Below are 24,157 nucleotides of genomic sequence, written 5' to 3'. Positions count from 1 at the left end.
CACCTACTTAAGTACCAGAGAATGAAAGAGGAACTGAAATGGGCCTCGTTCAGATAGAACAGTTCTGCTTCTTAAGACCCATAACGTTGGCCAGCGAAGTAATAAAACAAAAAAAGGGAGGGTTGCAACAACAGAAAAATGATTGGGTTTGTGGTAGGGCTTTAACATGAGCCTCTAGGATCTCCAGAATGCCAAAAATTGAGGGCACATGAAATAAATTACCTGGTGAGAGATTTTATAAGGCAACAAATCCTCGTGGAGCCTGCTGAATTCTCCACTGTTTCCTTCCATCCAGTCTTCTTTATACTTCACAGTAGCTAGCCCACTCAAGGATAAAGTAATAATCAGAAAGGGCTCAATGGGACCCATTCTCTAACCTTCTCACAACCTCAGCCCCTTCTACACACACCAGCTCCTTTCTTTCTTCAAGGATTCATGGGTCCCCACCTTATTCCTGAAAATACTAACTTATCTCAAGTTTCAGGTTTAGATTCAGTCTATTCCAGTTTCAGGGCAACATAAACTGGCCCAAGCAGACTTGAAGAAAGAAGTTTAATATACATTAGTGAAGAATCCTCAGTGCCTATAATACACATTCAAAATAATTACTGAGTGTATATAAATAAGGGCCTTTTTCTGCTGGTAGTCATCTTTACAACTATGAGGGGAAATGACTTTAGCATGAAACCAACATAGCATGGCAAAACAAATATCTGGAAAGTACCATTACTCCTTCGAGGTCTAAGTTTTACCACCTCTAGACTGCCAATAATGTCCTTATTGTTGTCATCAATTTGAGTTATGTTAATTTCAGCTGAAAATGCATAATAGAAGGTAACTAAAAAGCACACAAGGAAAATTAATCAAAGAAACATAGGAAAAGTTCAGACATACTGTTATCTATACTTTTTTTAAAGCTATGGAAAGCGTGATCTCTTCATACACCAGAACTAAAGACACTGTTAAAAGAAATAAAGACACAGAGAGTGGAAATATATCCCATGATCAGGGACGGAAAAGTAAACATTGTGAAGATGATCATATTACCAAAAGCAATCTACAATTTCAACAAATACCTATCAAAATCCAAATGATATTTTTCAAAGAAATAGAACAAAGAATTCTAAAATTTTGTGGAACCACAAAATGACCTGAATGACCAAAGAAAATTGGAAGAGAAAAAAAATTAAGGTTTTGTGCACTCTGACTTCAATTATATGACAGAATAATTGTCCCAATACCATACTGTTATGAGTACTAAGAAAGAAATACATCAATGGAATAGACAATCTATGTAGGCCCACATATAGATGGACAATTAATCTATGACAAAGGAGCAGTGACCATAGATTTGAGATAGGAAAGACTCTTCAACAAATGGTGTTTAGAAACTTGGAAAGTCACATGCAAAAAACAAGAAAAAGAAATGATCCTTACTTTATGCCATGCACAAAAATTTACAATGGATGAAAGACTTGGATGTAAGACCTGAAACCACGTAATATATAGAAAATATAGGTGATACAATTCTAAACACCAACTTCAGAGATGTATTTAGAGACACAACTCTAGTGGCAAGGGAAAGAAAAACAAAAATAAACAAATGGACCACAGCCAAATAAAAAGGGTTTGCAGAGTGAAACAAACCACTACAAAGACAAAAAGGCAGCCTAAAAGTCTGGGTGAAGATATTTGCATAACACATGTCCAATAAGGTGTTATTTGAAAAGAAAAATAAGAAGAGCTCCTATAATTCAACAATAACTGGGCAAACCAATCAAAAATGGACCAAAAAAAAAACTAAATAGAACTCCTCAAAGACATACTGATGGTCCACAAACACATGAACAAATGCTCAACATGACTTACAAGGGAAATGCAAATCAAAACTATATTGAGCTAGCCTCACACTTGTAAGAATATATATTAAAAACAACAGTTGGCAAGACTGTAGAGAAAAAAAACTCATTTCACTGTTGGTGAGAATGTAAATTGGTGCAGCCTTTATGGAAAATGGTATGGAGACTCCTTAAAAAGCTAAAAATGAAAATACCATATGATCTAGCAATACCACTTCTAGGTATTTATCCAAAGAATATGAAGACACCAATACAAAAATATTTATGCATCCCTGTGTTCATAGCAGCATTATTCACAATAGCAGTGACATGGATTCAACCTAAATGTCCATCAACAGGCAACTCATGTGAAGAAAATGTGATAAATATACTCAATGGGATACTACTCAGCCATTTAAAAAGATGAAATAGTGCCCTTTGAGACACTGTGGATAGATATAACTGAATAACTTAGTGAATGACAACTTTGTCTCATTATGGAATAAAAATAATCAAAGAAAACAAGCTGGCAAAACACACACACTCACACACACACAATTAGGTTTTAGCCTCTGAAAACTATGGTGGTTACCAGTGGGTGGAGAGGGAGGAGCAAAGAAAGAGGGGGTAATGTGATAGTGTATTGTCACTGAAGCTTTGATGGAGGGCAAGTGTTCTTTATAAGCAACAGAAAATAAAATAATGGCAATTGAAAAGCTAGCCAGGGAAATACATAAGCTTGGGAAAATCCTGGTAAATAAGATATAGAAGTCAAAGAAAATAGAAAAATCTGTTATCCTCTTCGTATATGTATTTGAAGGAAATATCACAAGGGGGACAGAAGAACATTTGATTACATAATAGAAACTTCATGATATAAAGACTTGATTCAGAATATCCTTTTGATTTTTAGTAACCTTGGCAAAATCAAGAGTAGTAACACCTCATTTGTCCTACTGTACTGTTCTCACTTTAGTGATAAGGCATGTGCATATGGGTATCTAAGCCAGAAAAGGATGCGATGTATGGTACTGGGGGTAAGGATGTTTAGTGTTAGAGTTTATCTCAACATTCTCCCTAGCATCTGTAATGCAAAAAGATAATTTATGAAGAACTATATTCTGTGGAAAAGAGTGTAGAATACAAGTAATTTATACCAAGTTAAACTGTTCTTAAAGCATAAAGACAACATAAAAAGTTTGTACCCCTGACTTCTCCTCAAAATATGACTGTGTGACCAATAAGTGGCTACTAAATGAATCAAAATCAAGGACTAATGAGTTGATTAGGCATTGAGGAACATAATGTAATTATATAGAGACATGTTGGTTTATAATATATTTGGAACCCATATGTTACAAACCATTGTTACTTTAAAAATTAAAAAAAAAATAAACCAGTAAGGGGATTGTGATGAATTTTGACTCTAACTTGGACATAAACTGAATTTAATAACCTTTGATAATCTTAAAATAATACAATCAACAAAAGTTGTAGTATAAAAGAGGCAGGGATAACTATGGGGATACTTATTTCTCATCATTCTAATTAGGATTCTTAAGTATTTTTTTACAGTTGAATTATATCATTACAAATGATATATCATTACAAATTTACATTACAAAGTATAAAAAAAAGTTTTTTTAAAAGTCATAAGAAATCTTCCAGGATTTAATATCGGTATGCTATTCACATCGGTAGCATATTCACTCTTTATGCTAACTTCAAGTAAAATTAACTCAAATATTTTTTTAAGTCAAAAGCACACATGAATAAATTTATGTATTAAATGTTTATTAATAGTTTGGATAGTGGTTGATTTTTACTTTCTTCTAATTTAGTATTATGTATTGCATTAATATCTTGAAATCAACATGCAAAATTTGTGAAAACCACTAACATCATCTTTAGTAAATGACTTGTTTTTCTAAGATAAGTAAATAATTACAAAAGGAAAATTATTAGAAAGACATTAAATTGATAACAGATTTAAGATGTTGTTCATTTTTAAAGCAAAAATCAAAACTGGCAAATCAATTTGAGAGTAAAGAGAATGTTCAATCACCAAGAGAAAGTTGTTAAAGTCTAAGAGACTACTAAAAGGAATTGCATGCTTATTCATTTTAAAAGACTAAGTTAAAATTGACAACTACTTATAATTAATTATAAAGTATACAGGATATATTTATCATAGAAAATAGGGACAAACCTCAAAACTGATACCATCATGGCCCTCAGCATCAACAGATCTGCTTCTCCCTATTTTTTAGCAACTCATTGTTTTTAGCAACTCATTGATAGAAGGAAGTAATTTGAACTGCTATTAACAAACATGGTGGATAAAAACAATGATCCATAAAATTTCCTCCCCCAAAACGCATGAATCCAAAATAAGTGGAATAATTAATTTCCAAAGAAATCACTTGTTAAAATATATTATATTCTCCACTCTGAATTGTGATAAAATTCATGGAAGGAGCTTATATTTTTTATTCCTATACTCTATGAAACTAGTACAAAGCCACATTTCAAGGATGGACAGGTAAATAATCAACAATTCTGATCAAGAGGACTAGTGTGTTACAGCCTTCTAAGAAAGAAAGATGACCATGGTCTTCATCTACTGAGGACTGATGGATGGGGAGATTGTAAGAGCACTGCTCTGTGGAAGCACTAGTTCAATAATATTTACTTGCCAGTAACAGGCACTTGGCACTCCTCTAGACTCTGGGAATGTCACTGGAGAAGAAAATCTAATCTGGAAGGGAAGACAGACATAAAACAAATGATCACAAAAAGGAAGTAATTATAGGCAAAAAGGGTGTTAGTAAGGGGTATTATAACAAGATAAATGTTTAAATGCATGTAATAGATTACATTATTACATTATGTTTGAATAGGTTATGCGAGCAGGTACATTAGGTGTCAGAGCAGACTTTTTGTTAAATTCTTTTGGAGTAAAATAGAACTACCATGCATGAAGGGGAAAGAGCATAAACATTTTTTTTTTTTGTAATTAATGTTTTTTATTTTTTATTTTTTTAATATAAATTTTATTGTTATATTCCCCATACAATTGCAGCCCCCCCATTCTGACCCCAATCCCTCCCCTCCCGCCCCCGCCCCCCTAAAAGTGTCTCTGGTTCATAGTTTTTTGTTGATTTTGATTTTCACTTTCTTATGGTTATTCATTTTCCTGGTCCCTTATTTAAGTTTTCTAGATTCCTGCTATGAGTGAGACCATCCGGTATTTTTCTTTTTCTTTTTGGCTTATTTCGCTGAGCATGATCCCTTCCAGCGCCATCCATGTTGCTGCAAATTGCATGTGTTTATCTTTTTTGAATGCTGAGTAATATTCCATGGTATATATGTACCACATCTTCTTGATCCAGTCATCTATTTTTGGGCATTTGGGTTGTTTCCAAAGCTTAGCTATTGTAAACAGAGCATAAACATTTAACTGTTACAGAACTGTAAGTTACAATTTTTCAATGTTGTTCACAATTATTTGCCAAATTATTGAATAGTCCTTCTCAATTATTTTTTTAATACTCTTGTCAATTTTTTGGCTAAAACAGAATGACATTTTCAAAAAAATTGAGAGTCTCAGGGCAGGAACTAGCTTTCAAGATAACAGAGAGGTGACACCAAAAGTCTCCTCCTGACAGGACCAATTCTACCTCCAAATTCCTTAAGAGTAACTGTCTAGTTGTGATCTAGTCTACATATACATCAGAGATCACCAGGAATATGAACACAGATCTGGATGGTCAGATACAGAGCAAAGGAAAACAAGTTAACTATATTTCTTTGTCAGAAGAACTCAGATGAGGGAAACCAGTGAGGGACTAAGAAAATATAAGCAATGGCTGCTCAAAAAGAATCAGGAGAGCATTCTAAGTACCAGATAGACAACAGTGTGCAAGTTGATAAAATTAGAGAGAAACAGGAAACTTATTTGAATTTTTAGTATTTTTGTAGTCTTCTGATTACATTTTAAGTTCTTTCCAAAGCAAGAACCAAGGAACCCCCAGGTTTAAGCATGCCCTTGGACTTGGGTCCACTGCTTTTTATGCACATGCTTGGGTTTTCATTCACCAAAGTTAAACCACAGGATATAAGATGTGATCAGGCAGGACTCCCTTCAGGGCATGAATCCTTTGCTCAGAAGAGTTAATATAAGCCAATGTGGAAAACACACAAGAACCTTTCTTTGGAACTCAACCGTGGTAAGAAGGACCTGCAAGAACATCACTGTCTTTTCCCTGACGGAGCTCCAGTTTCTGAATACAAAGCAGAAAATAATCTCTCAAAGATACAGAAACAGGGGCCTCCCCGGTGGTGCAAGGGGTTAAGACACAATCTATGAAACTGTCCACAGCCTCTGTAGCACGAGTTCAATCCCCTGATGGCCAGGGAGCTACTCACATGGCGCAGCAGACCTCTCCTGACTCTCCCACTGCTCCCCTCAGCCGTGTACTTCAGTCAATCTGCCTATTCTGTCCCCCACTCTGTCTCTAGTGAATCCTCTTACCCCCCCACACCTCTGGCCTGTACCCCAGCTCTTGTATGCATAAATAAATAAATCTTTTTAAAAAAAGATACAGATAGCAAGTCTAAACAATAAAAACACATGTTTCTAATGCATTGTGTATTCAGATATTCTGGGTTTAATTCAGCTGCTGGATAAACTGATACATTCACCTTGATAGCCATGTGAGCCCACTTCCTTGAGAAGCCCCCTCTATTCATTGTTGCATGCTGGGCCAGTGAGAGCTGGAAAGGGTGCAAGAACCCCGAGATCATCTGAAAATGCTTCCCCAGGAAGGCAATTTCATGAATGAGGTCTTACAGGAAAATGACACCTAATTTCCCCAGGTGCTCAATCATTGTATATAGGGTGTGAAAGGGACAGTTTTATTCTTGACCTTGACTTGTCCACCTTTCAAGATGAGTTCCCAGACATTTTCAGATTTGTAAACCCCTACATCACATAAGGTTCCATCCTATGAAGAGTTTTTATGGTTTGAGGGGCCACTTTTACAAGGACATACCTGGAAATCTTTTTCAAATGATGTCTTAAAATAGTCTTCTACACCATTAAACTTACCCCAATAATCCCTTGTATGCATACACCAATGGTCAAGCAGTGTTTATCAGGCACTTTAAAACCCTGAAGTTTCACATCTAGTCATTTGAGGTACATGTGGGCATGTTGTTGCTGCCAGGAGCTATGTAGGAACCATTCTAGTTGTTTAAAACTGAGCTATTTTCCTTTCTTCTGCAAATTCTTATCCAAAAGTGCCTGTTTTGCCTGGTGAACTACCATGTATGAAGTGAGGACCTGATAAGCCTTCCTCTAATTCAAGAGATTTTCTGGAAGTAAAGGGATCTTTTATTTTTTTGGTATTGCTTGTCATTTTTCCAACATTGCAGCTACTGCTCATCCACAATGCTGGCAATTTATTTAGCAGCTGTCACAGGTCTTTGAGAACTCAGGAAAATAGACACAAGAGCCAAAAGCCTCCTCACTTGAAAGGTGGGACCTAGATTTTCTTCCTCTGGCTCCAAATATACTGTTGCCAAAAAAAAGCATTAAAACAGTTCTGATTTAAAAAAAAAAAAAGTCAAAAGAAATCTGCTTCTACTGTAAGTTGAATGACTTTCAAAATTTCAAGGAAAAATAAGGAAGCAAAAAACCCACTAATGTTGAAGTCTTTAACTTACATTACCAATATGAAGAGCAATATTTTTGCTTTTTTTAAATGTATGAACAATGTTAGGAAATTGCACTGACAACTAGGTGTCCAAGGATTATGAAAACTCTTCAAGCAGTTTTGAGAGGAATAAAATCAACAAAATCCAGTTGGATTTTGAAATTCCAAACTAGGGATGTGTGTGTACGGAAATTAAGTGAGGACTTTAATATCTAAAGCTTTAGGGAGTTAGAATAAGGATGATAGGAAAGGCTTATCTACCTACAAGGAGGAGAGCTGGAATGCTTCCCAAAAACCTTTAGTAAATGGGAATGCTAAATCATAGGATGCCTGTAACAATCTATAACTGATCCAAGTTAAAGAAAAAACTTCCCACACAACATTTAAACTCAAAAGAAAGTTAAAAAATGGTGAGTTTTGCTCCTTAAAAATTTACTAAACATATGGGTTTTGGTCTCTTTTGCAACGTTCATCTTGTATTCTCTATACAAAGGAAGAGATTTTTCTCTCCTACCATGTTCTTGTAGTTCAACTGATCAGCAATTTTCTATTTTAGCTATTTTTGTAAGTACTTGTTAAACAGCAGAGTAAACTTAGGGCTGAGCCCTATATACACCCAACAGTTATAAATGGGAAATTTTAGGATGGATATATATACTAGGGTATGTATATACAAAATATATTGTCTTTTTTGAGGAAGGAACATAACTTCTAGGCTAAGAGTTAATAAATGAGATATTAGCCAAATGCCTGTAATGAAACTTCCAAGCAAAATGAACAAGTATTTAAGAACTGGAGAAATATTTGGCGTTTCAGAGGAAGTGCCTAATCCTAGTGAGTGAGGGTGATGGTGGCATGAGATGTGGTTCTATCATTGATGTTCTTTTAGCCCATTTCAATGAGTTCACACTTCATCCCAAGTGAAATCAATGAACTGATAAGTGGAACAGAAAGTGGAAGAAGTAACCTTGATTCCCAAGGACAGCAGAAGGTGTTAGGTACATGCAAAAGGAAAAGAAAAGAGGGGACTAGCAGGCAATTGACATATTTATGGCTTTGCTAAGTGATTTACTTGGAAAGCTTTCCACACTGTTTTCCATTAATCAGATTTCACTAAGATTATCAGGAAAAAGACAAATTCTGTATGGTTTCACTTACATATGGAATATAGCAACACAAAAAGGGTCAGACAAAACCAAATTAGTACAAACCCTTGGCATCTGCCTGCAAAATTGAAACAACCACAAGGGAAGTGTGTGAGGTGGAAGTCTGGGAGTCCAGTGGAGCATGCTGGGGTGGTGGGTGTGATATGCAAACATATATTCATAGAGGCTTGAACTTATAAACCCTAAGACAAATACAGTATGTAAACCGATTTTACCTTAATAAACATAATTGAGGAAAAAAATCACTATTAGTAGAAGCTTAAAAATAAGAATGTAATTTATAGTTATAACAATTTAAGTCTTCTCATTTAGGAAATAAAAGTATCATCACTTTTAATTTTTACAGCCCACCGTTCTCAGGCCCAGATCCTATGAAAACCTATAACATCATATTGAGGGGAATTGACATGATAGAATTTCCAAAGAAGATTGCCAAAAATGCTGCTAATTTAATTAAAAAACTATGCAGGTAAGTATTTTAACTACATAACTTTTGAATGGATTGTGTAAGGGAAAAGATTTTAGATCCCTTATGAATTTTTTTTTTAACAGGGACAATCCATCAGAAAGATTAGGAAATTTGAAAAATGGAGTAAAAGACATTCAAAAGCACAAGTAAGTATTCCTTCCTTAAAACTTTATGTTTTAGAGTGCAGAAAATATGACAAGCATTTGCCTAGGGTGTTGCTTTTAAGTTAGTAGTTGTATAATTGATACAATTTTCCTATAGGAACATCCAAGGGGAGAAGATTAATGAGCCTTTTTATTAAAGGTCTTTAAGGTTTAGTCTCCAGGCTTTATTTCTATATGTCTCATCTAGGGACATTTTAAACAACAGACTCACTGAATTCAATTTCTCCCAACTCACACTACCATTTTCTCCCTCTGTCACAAAAAGGATATGTGTATCTTTAATTCTGTGATTCTGTTCTCTACTGGTATATTAAAAACAAAAGTCCTTCACCATAAAATGCCTCATTTCCTAGATTAAAACCAAATACATTTTTCTAATCATGTCCCAGGTAGATGATACGAAGCAGGGAGGAAAGAGGGAAGGCAGCTAATAAAAACAATAGCTGAATTTTAATTTCATCCTTTACCAATGTTGAATGGATATCCTAAAGCTTAAATATTAGTCGGTTTCTATAACACTCACAGGAAATTCACATCTGTACCAGAAGAACTTCTTTACTTGAACACCAACAAATCTAAAAGGCATGCTAAATTTTTGGTATGCATCTACTGATAGTGAAATCTTTCAAAAATAACCCCCCCAAAATTTTTAAAAAAACAAGCGTTGGTGCTCCTTATTTCCACAGAAAAGCTAACACAAAATACCTTCATTCTATTAAAAAAAAGGGAAGGAAGAAAATGTGATACATAAAGACCAATACAATGAGGTTAATTAATTGAGGCTGCCCACTGAATCAGTGCCATAGATGGAAAGTCAATTTTCTGTCCTAACTTTTCATGCCCTGATTCTAGCTCCTTAAAATAAAATATCCCTTAAGGCAAGGGCCAGGAATATTATGACAATTATTAAATTATAATGATAGTGTCAGAACAAGGTCACATAGATACAATGACTAAAATTATATCAAAAGAATCAAAAGAAGTTGCCTTCTAATTGGTGTTTAAAATTTTGACCATTAGATTGTCTTTAAATGTGCAGTCTATAAAATAGATTTGCTGGAAGGAAATCTGCAATTAAATAGAAAACATTTTGTCATACTGAAAATACTTGCCTAACTGCTTTCCATTAATGAGGGATATCATACATGTTGCAATGAGAAGGTTTTAGCTGAGGTTAAATACCTTTAACTACCTACATTTTTTCCTTTCCTAGATGGTTTGAGGGCTTTAATTGGGAAGGCTTAAGAAAAGGCACCTTGACACCTCCTATAATACCAAGTGTAAGTAGACATTCTTGCTTATAATTTTGTGACACATATTAAAGTATTTATGTCAGTTATCAAAGCTCTGTGTTTTTTTTTTTAAGTTTTATTCTACGATCAGATTAAATACACCACAGGAGAAGTTTTGCATTTCAAAAAAAAAAAAAAACTTCTTCTAAAATCCAAGCTTAAAAACAAATACATTACAGAATGGGTATTATAAATGTATTTTACTGTTACTTTTTAAAACTATTCTATTTCATGTTCATTTGTGAATAGAAGTTGACTTTTAGTATGGTAAATGTTATAGAGATGTGTACAGATGGAATAATATGATGAATCTCTATTAAAGTTTCTTTGCCCCATAATATGTAAACTTATTTCCAAGAAAAAGAATACAATAACTTGAATGGATTAATCATAAACATGATTACCAGAAAAAAGTATATTTTAAATTTCTACACATACATGTTCTCTCTGTGCAAGACACAATAACTTCTTAACAATTTAGTATCTACACAAGTATTATTGGGATGTTAGGACAATGTGCAATTATCTCCTATTTATGATGCCAGTTTATTCTCCACTTTGCTCTTTCCCCAAGACCAGCCAACAGAAGCCTCCCTTGGCTCCTGGTTTCTAGTTGGGTTTGTTCAAAAGTTGTGTGACCAGTTTAAACAGTTATCAATTCCTGGCCAATATTGTTTCATCTAAGCCCCCTCCTCTCAAAAATGCCTTCTTTATCCCCAGATTCCTTTGAAGAAATTCCAGGTACAACTTTTATCCATTCAGCCTAAAGAAAACAAAGATTCTTTTCCTTTTATGTTTTTTGTTAAATAGTTCACAAAGTACACTAAATATTTCTGTTAACCTGAACTCTGAATTTATATTTTTATTCAATACTGCATCTACATAATAAAATGTGCTGCATCATAATTAAGGGGGAGAAGATTGATTTGTGGTCTCAGCCTTTCATTTATATATGTCCTTTTTCTGGGACTAAGAGTGCTTTTTATACAGAAACATTTTTCCTACTTCTAAGGTTTATTTCTATGCTAATATTAATGTTTATTCACAAACAAAACAAAGATGGCATTGCCTTGGCTCACATTACAAATGCTAATTGCATTCATGAAGTTTTGTTTATAGAAAAAGAGAACAAGAAATTTGAAGGGATAAATATTAAACCTAAATGATCCCAACCTAGATTTATTATGGGTATCCTTTTATGTAATAGTGATATTGAGGGGGAAGCTGGATAGGTAGATAAAATATGTTCTAAATATTGTAGACTATGAGAGAAGCTAAAGTGTATTTCTGCTTTTACTGATGACCAGTAAATTTGCAAGAGTTTTTCTGAGTTTAGAAATAGTTTTTGATTTTACATAAAATAAGCAGAAAAAGCCTTAAGATGGTCTATAAGGTATTACATAAATTGATTTCTGCCTGTTTCTCCTATTTCTCATTTCACTTACCTCTTCTCAGAGCAGCAACATCAGTCTCTTTTCAGTCACTTATCTTACTAGAACTTTTGGATGTGCCATATACACTTTTATTGAACACATTGATTTGGGAGTTAAAATATACTTTTCAAAGATGTTTTCCATGATCTCGCTTATACACTCAGTGAAAAATATGTCTATTTTTTTCTTTGTAGTACTACACAAAGGTGCTAATTACAATATATATTTGTTATTTGTTTTGTTCAGAGTTTATTCCTTAAGAGGGAATAAACTCCATGAAGACAAAAACCATACCTATTTTTGTTTATTGCTGCTATCTCTAATACAAAGTAGAAAACCTTCTACATAGTAGACATTCAAAAAATAGTTATTGAATAAGGAATAATAAAGAATGCTTTTTATGAGTGGATAAAAATTTGTGGTATTTAGACACAATGCGATAATACTCAACTTTAAAAAAAAAAAAAAAAGATGAAATCCTGCCATTTGTAACACTATGCATGTGCCTGTAGGGAATTATGTTTAGTCAATTGAATTATGCTTAGTCAATTATGTTTAGCCAATTGAAGTCAGACTGAGAAGGATAAATACCATATACTCTTACTTATATGGTCATAAATAAACAAAACAAATTAAAGTACTAAACAAAACAAACTATTTTAAACCATAAAGAACAAAATAGTTGTTACCAGAAGGAGAGAGGGAAGAGAAGTGGATAAACACATAAAAGATTAACTATATTGTGATGGATGGAAATGAATTCTGGTGGTAAACATAATGCAGTATATTCCAATAGATAGTTGAAAAGCCTGGACACCTGAAAACTACATAATGTTATAAACCATTATTCAATTTAAAAACAATACTTTGAAAATCTAGCTTGGTATTGTAATAAAAACTCAGAAACCTTGTATGGTTCATTCTCTTGTGTTTTCAGGTTGCATCACCCACAGACACAAGCAATTTTGACAGTTTCCCTGAGGACAATGACGAACCACCACCTGATGACAACTCAGGATGGGACATAGACTTCTAATGTATTTCTCTTACCTGCTTCTGCCTTGCTGAAGACAGCTTTTTCTGAGACACAGCTGCCAGCAAACCTGAGGGAAAGAGAGAAGATTAGTGCTCGGGGTCACCATGATGCCTTTGATCGATGCTGCTCCAGTAACTACAGTGGCATTAGGACTTATTGCTTTGATGACAATAGTGCTCTTTACATGTTTTCTGTTTGAACCTAAAAATAGCAGTTGACATGGTGGTCCTGAAGCAAAGTCTTTCACCAGTAAAGAGATGTTTTCTATTGTTGCAATGATCTTGCTTTGCTCTGATTATAATTTGAAAGACTGTAAGAAACACTTCAATCTAGTAAAAGAGTCTGTACCTTGCTAGGTTATCCAGAAGATATAAAACATAATATATTGGGTACTACAGATTCCTATGGTACAAAAACTGGGCTCTTCCCTTTCTTCAAGTGAGGGTTGTACGATCTATTACTGCAAGCTGGTGTATATACCCTAAAAAAGAGGACCACACATCTGTTGGTCACAGAGTTCATGTCAAACCAGTGCTAGAAGAGTCATGATTTTATTTCCCAGCAGTGCTGATGACAAGACTGAATGTTATCTTTCCTTTCTGACAGATTTTACAAATTGATATGACAAAAGCACAACTGCTATGGATTCTGCTGAGAACTCTCATAGCAGGCATATAAGCATTTTTGCAGAGGATTGAGAGTACCAACATGCATGGTATTTGTTTCTTTTTAAATTGGCATGACAGAGTGGAAAAAAGCAATTCACAAACCATTTCATATTTTAAGAAAATATTGTGCTTATAGATGGTCCTGGAAATAAATGACTAGCAGCCAATTGGTTTTACTTATTACCTAATACATCCTCAAACTGAGGCTTAACATATTCCCTTTTATAAAAATAAGCCCTTCAGGTGGGGTGGGGTGGAGAGGGATTAAGTTCCATCCAAAAAATAAAAAATAAAAAAAACTATATAGGTGCTATGTATATCTTTCATCTGTAAATGTCAGTGTCTGAACAGACAACACAAATTCTAATCATTATATGTGTAGCCAGAGACTCAAGCATTTTCACTAAATTTATTAAACCAAACTCCTGTCAAATTTCACTTATACATCATATCTAGGATTGAGGAAGGAAGATGATTAAAAACTCATTTGAACTAGCTTCTTGTCTTAGGCCTGAACCAGAAAAGAGAAAGCACAAAGTTGTTAATATTCAAATGAGGAAGCTTACATTGTGACAGGCAGGAAATAAGACAGGACCCAGGCTAGGTGCTGATTACCTTTTTGTCAGTGAAACATGTGAGTTCATGTGTATATGATAGAGATAGAGTGTAGAGAGGAAAACAGGGCTCTGGTTTCTGAAAAATAAATTTTACCTAACATAACAGAAATCTCACTATTCTAAAATATCATTATTCCCTAAGAAAGATGGATTTGAAAATATCAAATTGATTTGCTTTTCACATGGGGGGAAAGAATCAACAATTTAACTGTCCTCTGTTGGGGGGCCAGTTGACTACTATTAACTGTCCTAAGTAGCAGTTATTTGAAAAATTTTCCTGGATAAACAGCATTACATCTACCTAGACAGATGCCTCACCTTAGGAGCTGCCATCTTGATTTGGAACTGTATGTGAATTTATTATATTTAATAGAGGTTTACTTTTTTTTCAGTAGAGAGTGTTTAAAGTTAATCAAATGTAGACATTTCTGAAAAAAAAAAATTCCACCTGATCATTATCTGCTGTCCCAGAAGACTATATTGTGTTTTTCATTTGAATTTTTCATATTAAGACTCCTTTAGAATATGTATCAAAATATAACAAAGATACATCTGGAGGATGAAAGTCCTAACGGTATATTATATGTAGAGTAAAATTAAATGAAAACTTTGATCCTAAGATGATACTGTTTTATTGTGTTACTGAAGTTTCCCTCCCTTATAATTTCTCAGTCTATTCCCTAAGAATCCTTTTTCTTATGCAGAATTTGGAATATGAAATTAAATATATCAACCAAAAATCCAGCTATGAATGGTATTTCAGAAGTTTTATTTTGCTTTTAATTCAACCTTTAAATATATATAATTTCAACATTATAGTCCATACTAGTGATTTTTGTTAAACAATAGAGTGGTTTAGGCATACTAACGGTTAGCTAGAATATTAAATTTACCTATTCATTCATAAGAAAATCTGCTCTTGCAATTTTTCGAATATCCCAGTAGCTCTAGAGATTAGCACTCACTATCGATTTTGTAACTATGGTTCAAGTCTAAGACAACCAAAATGTACAAGTTTTGTGGGAAGTGAAAAAGCAGCATTCAGCTTAATGTAATTGTAGATCATTTCTCCTACGTGTTACTGCATCTTTGTTCATTTCACCTGTGGCACTGCATTAGGATGTCTAAAGCAATCACCAAAAAATAAAGATGTACTACATGTTCCAAAAATTACTAATAAAAACTTTCATCTAACTTTCAGCATTGAATTTTAAGGATTTAAATCTTGTCTTATTTAAGACACTAGGGCTAAAATTCATAAAGCATACTTCACTTTATTTCTGAATTTTTCATGCCCCTTCTAATTTTTTTCACTAAATAATGTCTGGATGAGTTAGAATAGTGCCAACTTGTTTGATGTTAACTGACTCTTGTTAATACTTTTGAGTATAGAAAATAAGGGCTTTCTGTGTGTCTTGACTCATGGGAAAACACTGAAAACTGCCAAGGGAAGGCGCATCATGATATTTGAGATAAACTGAATACATTAAGAAAAATGATTTCTGGAAAATTGCTATAAATGATTTTTATGCTTTACCTTCTTTATTAATATATGAATCAGATCAATGTGGCATTTAAATAAACTTATTTTATTATATTCTTTATAAGTCATAATTTTTACTTATCACTATGGAATATGCATGTGAGTCACACATGTATAATCATATATAAACTCAACTATTGAATATTTGTTTTATTTCTAAATGTCTGAATGGATGGTGAACTTAAAGAAGTCAGCTACCATACTGAAAGAAAGGATATTAGAATTGATTTCATATAGCAGAGGTGATTTGTGCATTATCCATAACAATGTTTTCTTTCACAATAGGACCACAGACAGATATTTATGTAAATAGATATTTTTGTGTGAGATTTTGTGGTACATATAACTTTTGTTAGTGTTTCACAGCATTATTATTTCATTTTATTTGTACTGAATAATGTTTCTAGGTCCAAGTAGACTTGAATTAATGTCATAATTGTCAGTATTATTGAAAATTATGTCACCTGTACTGTTACTCATCTGTCCCATAGTCTAGAACATGACCTGGCTATCTGGCATTGTTGCAAGTGCCTTAAATTCATGGCATCCTATTAAAAAACAAATTTGGTGTTATGCTGCATGACAAAGACAAACACACCTCAAAATGTTGTCCTTTCTTAGCTTGCTGCGTTTTACAGTTCTTTCTGCTAACAATTTATAAGCCTTTATTATATAATATTGATGAATTACAGAAATGATGAAGTTGTTCTCTTATTTCTGTTAAATGTTACCAGAGCTGTGTATCTGTTAATGAGATACAGCGTCATTTCTGTGAAATGTATAAATGTATGTGCAGGTCAAATTAATATATGACATACTATCAGTCTGTATACAGGTATTCCTGTTTTGCTAAGCTGTGCAGATTCAGTTAAAAAAATTAGTGCAGTCATGTTCTGATATATTTTATAGACTCCATTAACAACTGTCCAATTCAAGAGAAAAATAGAAAATGACTGCTAACCACATCTTGTTATGAAACCAATGATGAAATGTACCTTGGTGCACCACTCAACAAAACAGGATGCTTTCTCTCAGTTCTTGTATATGCAAATCATTTATGAGGCAAGTTTTCAACAGACCAAGAAAGCTAAACATAGAAAGTGTTGTTAGCCCTCTTCTCTATCTGCCCCTGTATCAATAGACAGAGCTCTGGGACCCTGACATTGACTCAGAGGTTTGGGCTTTCTGAGTAAAGGGACATTTCTTTAAGTATCATCTACCAAGTTTATTTCAATGTATGATGTTTTTACAACTGGTCAGTTCTTTTGTATTCTTACAGCTATGGTTGATCGTCCTCTTACAATTTGTTCTACATGAAAGAGTCCTTTGTTAGTCAGAATGCAACAACTGTCATCAAATGGTCATTGACCACTTGCACTCTTTTGATGTAGATTAAAACTTTTTCATAAACTTAACCTGCTTTGATTTGCTATGTATTTTTCCTGCAGCTGTAATTGCCGAGTGCCTGTTGTATACTTTATAGAGTTGAAATAAAAAAATAATTACTTTTGAACATGGTTGATGTTTAATTCCAGACAAGAGATCAAGAATAGAATTGATATATTTATAATGAAATACCATGTAGTGCTATTGTACAATGTCACTCCAGCAATGTAAAAAATAATTTATAACTCAAGTATCCTTTCTAAATGAATGTACTATGATCAAATACAAAACTAATCCAACAAATCAGATTAAAGAATTGAACGGGGCAATGTTAGATGATCCAGAGTGATTAGCAAAGCAAATGTGATACATAAACAGACCTCCAAATTAGCAGTTTTTTCTGTACCATGACCACATTACTGCCACCACATACAGTCCTTTTGGAGCTACCCCAAAGTCTGAACTAGGTAACTGTGAAAACGACATTTTTGTTTATGTTACAACACGCTAAAAAGGGATTACTTAATATGAAAAGCAATTGCATGATTCTTTCTCTAAAGTTTGTTCTTGCAGCCCCTGTTAAACTCCATATACATAAAGAATATAGATTCAGGGAATAATGTAATTCCAACAAACTCTGGCAAACATTCTTCCTATATTCCTTTGCTTTTCACTGCAGTCAATGTTATACAAATTGAAACTGATCGCAACATAATGATTTCCTCAATCTGATTGCCTTTGTCTTGTTGGCATCACATTGCCAGTGATGGTGGATTGAAATCACTCTTTAATGAAAGTAGAAATACAATACAATTAACTTTCTCAGACAGAGCCAATAAAATAACTTTAAAAAATACTATGTCACTTCCAAAAATTTAATCCTTCTGCAAGTAGAACTTAACATTTTAGTATCCATCCTTTAGGTAATGTGATTTCATATAACTTTGATACAAGAATTTTTTTTGTTTTGTTTTTGTTTTGTTCCCGGAAAGGCATGCAGATCAAAGGCATGACCATTAGGAAAGTAAATTAGGGAGGTGATGAGTGGCCATAGTGAGGATGTTGCATTCATCCACTTCACTACCCCACCTCGTGCTTGTTATTAGTAATTAGAATGATTGACTGCACATTATTTAGCTGTGACAACAGGAATCATAAATTTGTCTGAGGTGGACAGGCAGTATTATCTAAATTGGTCGAAATTTTACTTGCAGACCTATACTCAAGTTCTCAGTTCTAGTCCTAAATGTTTCATACACATAAAATAGGACAGCCACCATACAAATGTTCTTTAAAGTTTCCTTCCGTGTTCCATACTTATCTTTTCCAACTCAAATGGTAAATATACTGATAAAACTGTAATAATTACCTTTGCTGGCTATGTTTTTACTAAAGATAAATCAGTGGAACTAAGGAACAATCTATCCACATGCTTACTAGTCAAGTCAATAGATTGGGTCTCAACTTCATGCAAAAACAGAATCACAACTGGCATCCCTAAAAACCTCAGTGTGGCCATAGATTTTATGAAAATTAAAGGACAGACTCAGGTCATGTGAGTATTTTTCAAACATCAAAGCTGTAAAATGTATGTGGGAAATATGGTAAAAACATGGATTTTTTAGTGTCACCCACACTAATTTGAGGTATAGCCCAGGAATCTAAATTTTGAATAAGTATCTTACTTTATTCTGATGGAAAGTGTGTGAGTGTGTGTGTGTGTGTGTGTGTGTGTGTGTGAGAGAGAGAGAGAGAGAGAGGGAGGGAGGGAGGGAGAGAGAGAGAGAGAGTGAGAGAGAGTGAGAGAGAGAGTGATAGAAAAAAGCAGACTAATGAGAACATGAGAAAACATTTCAGGAACTTCAGGATGCAGGAATGGTAGAGTAAAAGAGAAAAAATATCTGGTAATCAAATCTATAAGTCATAAGCATCCAAGTTCTATTAAATACCCTCAAAAGTGTTAAATGACATTTCAGTGTATAGATATCCTTTCCATTTTCTACAGTAAAATAGAATATTAAATAAACTTTTTGTTAAGGACTATATACACATGTTCACTAATAAAGTCAAAAAGATACATTTATATCCACTTCTGGATTTATCAGCTCAGAATACTAGTTTAAGTTGCAAACGGGCTCTTCATCCTTTAGGGGAAATAAGAGGCTTGAGATTCTGTATCAGTTAATTTTGAATGTAGTTCACTGCTGTCCTATTTCCCTTCCTTAAGAACTCCTTACCCCTTAGAAGTCAAGTTTTGACTTTCCACTTGCTTTGGCAACTGAACAATGAGTGTGTGACTTCTAGCAGGAACGTTAAGAGCTAATCTTGCTTCAATACATTTTCCTTTCCATCTACTGCTGTGGTGGGCAATTCTTCCTCAGAGACTGCCCTGTCAGCTTCAGAAGCTAAAAGAGCACTACAATGAGCAGGAGCAAATGTCCTACTCAAGCCACAAAAGAATTTATCGTGTAATATATGGTTGTTACCACTAATATTTGCCTTTACCTGTATCAGCAGCATAATATTTCCCACTGTAGCTGATACAAAATGGACACACAAAGAAAGCCACCCACCCTACCCTAGCGACTGCATGGAAATTCATCAATGTCAACCCAAAGTAAAGTAGAAGAGAATATGTCTTTAGACCCTAGATAAAGACCAGTGAGACTGCAGTAAAGACAGTGAATTCACTAAAATTTCTCTAGTCTTTGGATGGAAGGACTTGACATTATGAAAATCTACATTTTGACAGGGTAATGGGAGGAAACATGATTAGAATCCAGATTACCTACAATTGGTACAATGAGCTTCCTGGGTAATTAGGACAAGACTGTCAAATTTAGAAATATCAATTTCGTGGTGTGAAAAGCAAAGCATTCCAAAGGAAAGTATGTTAGTCATAGGATTGGGATTTATAATTCCTGGGGAGAATGATTCAAGAGTTTTTGAAAGAAAAAAAGAGGCCACAAGTTTTAATAATAAAAACAGGTTGGAGTTGCCTTCCTATACGCAAACAATAAGCTAGAAGGTAAAGAAATCCATTCCATTTATAGTCTCACTAAAAAAAAAATTAAATACCAGGGAAATCAAATGAAGGGTCTATACAAGGAAATCTATAATACACTGTTAAATAGAAGATACAAACAAATGTAAATATATTCCTTGCTCATGTATTGGAAGAATCAACATTGTCAAAAAGGCCATCCTACTCAGGGCCTCTCTGGTGGCGCAAGGGGTTAAGACACAACCTATGAAGCTATCTGCAACCACCACAGCATGAGTTTGTCCCCCGGCTGGCCAGGGAGCTACCCACATGGTGCAGCAGAACCCTCCTGTCTCACTCGCTGCTCCCCTCAGCAGTGTATTTCAGTAAATTTGCCTGTTCTGTTCCCCATTCTATCTCTGGTGAATCCTCTCACCGCCCCCTCCCCCACACCTATGGCCATTACCCCAGTTCTTGTATGCATAATTTTTTTAAAAAAAGGTCATCCTACTCTAAGCAATTAATAGATTCAGTGCAATCGCAATAAAAATCTCAATGTGATTTTTCAAAGAAATTGAACAAGTACTACTGAATTCATACAGAACCACAAATAGCCAAAGCACTCCTGACTAAAAAAGGGAGAAAATGGTATTATACTTTTGGATTTCAGATAATGCTGTAATACCATAATAATTAGAACAGCATAGTACTGGAACAGAAACAGACACACAAACCAATGGAGTGGAACTGAGAGCGCATAAATAAAACCACACATACATGGACAACTAGTCTATGAAAAAGGCGCAAAGGCTGTACACTGGAAGAAGGAAAGCCTCTGCAACAAAATGGTGATGGGAAAATTGAACTGCTACAAGCAAAAAGAATGAAACTAGACCACTATCTCATAGCTTACACAAAAATCAACTCAAAATGGATAAAAAATTTGAATATGACATGAAACTATAAAATACATTAGAAGAAAGCAAAGGCAAAACGCTCAATTACATACATTTAAGAAATATCTTTGTGAATTCATTCCCAGCTGCAAGGAAAACAAAGGAGGATACAAACAATATGGGCAACATCAAATTAAAAAGCTTATGTATAAACAAAGAGACAATATTCAAAAGAAAGAGATGCCTACTGAATTGGGGGTGGGTATTTGCACAACATACATCCGGTAAGGGACTGATACTGAGGATCTACAAAGAGCTCATAAGACTCAAAAAAAAAAAAAAAGAAAGAAAACAAAAGAAATAAAAAATGGGCAAAGGAGCTAAATATTTTTCCAAAGAAGACATAAATGGTCATAGGCACATGAAAAAAACGTGCATCACTTATCCACAGGGAAATGCAAATCTAAATGAGATATCACCTCACATCAGTGAGAGTGGCCCATATTAAAACAAAAATAGAAACAGGGGCCTCCCTGGTGGCACAAGGAGTTAAGTTGCAGCACTATGAAGCTATCCACAGCCACTGCAGTATAAATTCAATCCCTGGCCAGGGAGGTGACCCACATGGTGAAGCAGACCGCTCCTGTATCACCTACTGCTCCCCTCGGCAGTGTATTTCAGTAAATATCCATGTTCTGCTCCCCACTCTGTCTCTGATGAATCTTCTTACCCCCTGCACCTCTGGCCTGCACCCCAGCTCTTGGGCCTGCACACATATGAAAAGAAGCCTGCACACCAGTGTTTACTGCAATACTACTTACAACAGTCAGCTAATGCAAACAAGCTAAATAACCCAAAACTGATGAGTGGATCAAAAAGATGTAGTATATAAGGTTGATAATTAAAATTTCTTTTTTAAAAAAAGATTTATTTATTTATACATACAAGAAGTGGGATACAGGCCAGAGGTGTGGGGGGGTGAGAGGATTCACCAGAGACAGAGTGGGGAACAAGAACAGGCAGACTGACTGAAAAACACTGCTGAGGGGAGCAGCGGGCAAGTCAGGAGAGGTCTGCTGTGCCATGTCAGTTTCCTTCTTGGCTGGGGATCGAACTCATGCTGCAGAGAGCTTCTTAGGCTGTGTCTTAACCCCTTGCACCACCAAGGAGGCCCCGATAATTGAAATTTCTTAATTTAAGTAACAACAGTTTACAAAATTATATAGGTTTTGGTTGGCCATCACCACAAATCGACATCTGTGTATAAACATTATGTTCACTACTAAAAAATCTAATTCTATCCTTCACCGTATAGTTGACCCCTTTGATCCAACTAACCTCATCTATTGCCCTCCTTATTTTCAGGTAACTACTAATTTGATTTTATATTTTATAAGGTTATTTTATTTTACTCAGTCAATTTGCTGATTTTGTTTCTTCATGTGCTGCATCTGAGTGAAATCCTATGGTGTTTCTTTTTCCATTTCACTTATTTTACTAAGTATAATACTCAATTCATGTTGCTGCAAATGGCAGGATTTTATTTAATTTACTGAGAAGTATTCAATTGTGTATATATACACACCACATCTTTATCCAGTCATCTGTGGATGGGTTCTCACATTACTTTCAGTGCTTAGCTATCATAAATAGAGAAATGAAGATGGAAATATATATATATAAGATATATATATATATTTTTTTTGAATCAGTGTTTTCATCATATTATAGGAGTAAATACCCAGAAGTGGAATAACTGTATCATATAGAATTTCTCTTTCATTTTTTGAGGAAACTGCACAGTATTTTCCATAAAGGCTTCACCAATTTATGTTCATAGTATAGTAGGATTCCCTTTTTTTCATATCCTAACACTTGTGATTTCTTGGGTTTTAGATAACAGTCATTTTACAGGTGTGAATTGATATCTCATTGTTTTGATAATTCCCCCAATAATAAAAACAATGCAGAGAAATGTTTTTCATATGCTTGCTGGCTATACCCATATCTTCTTTGGAGAAATGTCTATTCATTAACTCTCCATTTTTTAAATGTTTGCTTGTTTTTGTTGTTGAATGTATGAAAGTTATTTTACATATTTTGAATATTAATGCTTGTCAGACTTATGATTTCTAAATGTATTTTCCCATTCAGTAGGATGCCTTTTTTTTTAAATAATTTCTTTTGCTTTGCAGAAGCTTTTTAGTTTGATGTATTCCAAGATTTGCCTTTTTTTTTCTTTGAAGGATGCCTTGGATATCAATAGATTAGAAGAATAAAATAGTATTAACAAATTTGCATATCAGTAATCATCCTAAACATAAATGGACTCAAAATTCACCAATTAAAAGGTACAGTGTGACTGATTATTTCAGAACACCAAACCCCACTTTCTGGTGTCTCCAAAGATAAACATAGGCTCAAAGTAAATGGTTGGACAAAAATCCTATAAGCAAATGGGATTTTAAAAAAGGGTATGGAAATCATTGATTATATCAGATAAAATTATCAGATAAAATAGAATTCCATCTAAAACAAGAGACAAGGATGAACATTATATAATGATTTACTAGCAATATATCAGGAAGATATAACACTCATATACACACATCAGATAAAGGAGCATCAAAATACATAAGGTGACTTATCAAATCTGAAAACAAACATTGGCAACATGTGAGAATGTGGTCTAGTTTCATTATGTTACATGTGGCTATACACTATTCCCAGCACCATTTATAGAAAAGACTTTCTTTCTCCAGTATTGCCTTTTGTCTCCTTTATCATAGATTAACTGTACATATTAGTGTGGGTTTGACTCTCAGTTCTTTTCCATTGATCTGTGTTGCTATGTTTATTCTAATGTCATATTGTTTGGATTACTATAGACTTATAGTATAGTCAGTTCATCCTCTTTTTTGTTGTGATTGCTTTAGATATTCACGGTCT

At 34.3% G+C, this 24,157-nt stretch overlaps 1 protein-coding gene across 2 annotated transcripts in view; it reads left to right on the top strand.

The window, feature by feature from the left end:
- Positions 1 to 13,115, top strand: part of PRKG1 (protein kinase cGMP-dependent 1) — a gene marked incomplete at both ends in the record, with an annotated part of 1,336,641 nt that extends 1,323,526 nt beyond the window's left edge. For both annotated transcript variants that reach the window (XM_084246048.1, XM_084246047.1), the window contains 4 exons: positions 9,068 to 9,190; positions 9,274 to 9,336; positions 10,568 to 10,634; positions 13,017 to 13,115. In XM_084246048.1, the coding sequence (XP_084102174.1) occupies positions 9,068 to 9,190; positions 9,274 to 9,336; positions 10,568 to 10,634; positions 13,017 to 13,115 (352 nt within the window). The remainder of the gene's footprint in view (positions 1 to 9,067; positions 9,191 to 9,273; positions 9,337 to 10,567; positions 10,635 to 13,016) is intronic.
- Between the last annotated feature and the right edge of the window lie 11,042 nt (positions 13,116 to 24,157).

The sequence above is a fragment of the Talpa europaea genome (genome assembly GCF_964194135.1).
Source record: "Talpa europaea genome assembly, chromosome: 10".
Taxonomy (NCBI): domain Eukaryota; kingdom Metazoa; phylum Chordata; class Mammalia; order Eulipotyphla; family Talpidae; genus Talpa; species Talpa europaea.
This window is presented reverse-complemented; position numbering and strand designations above follow the sequence as displayed.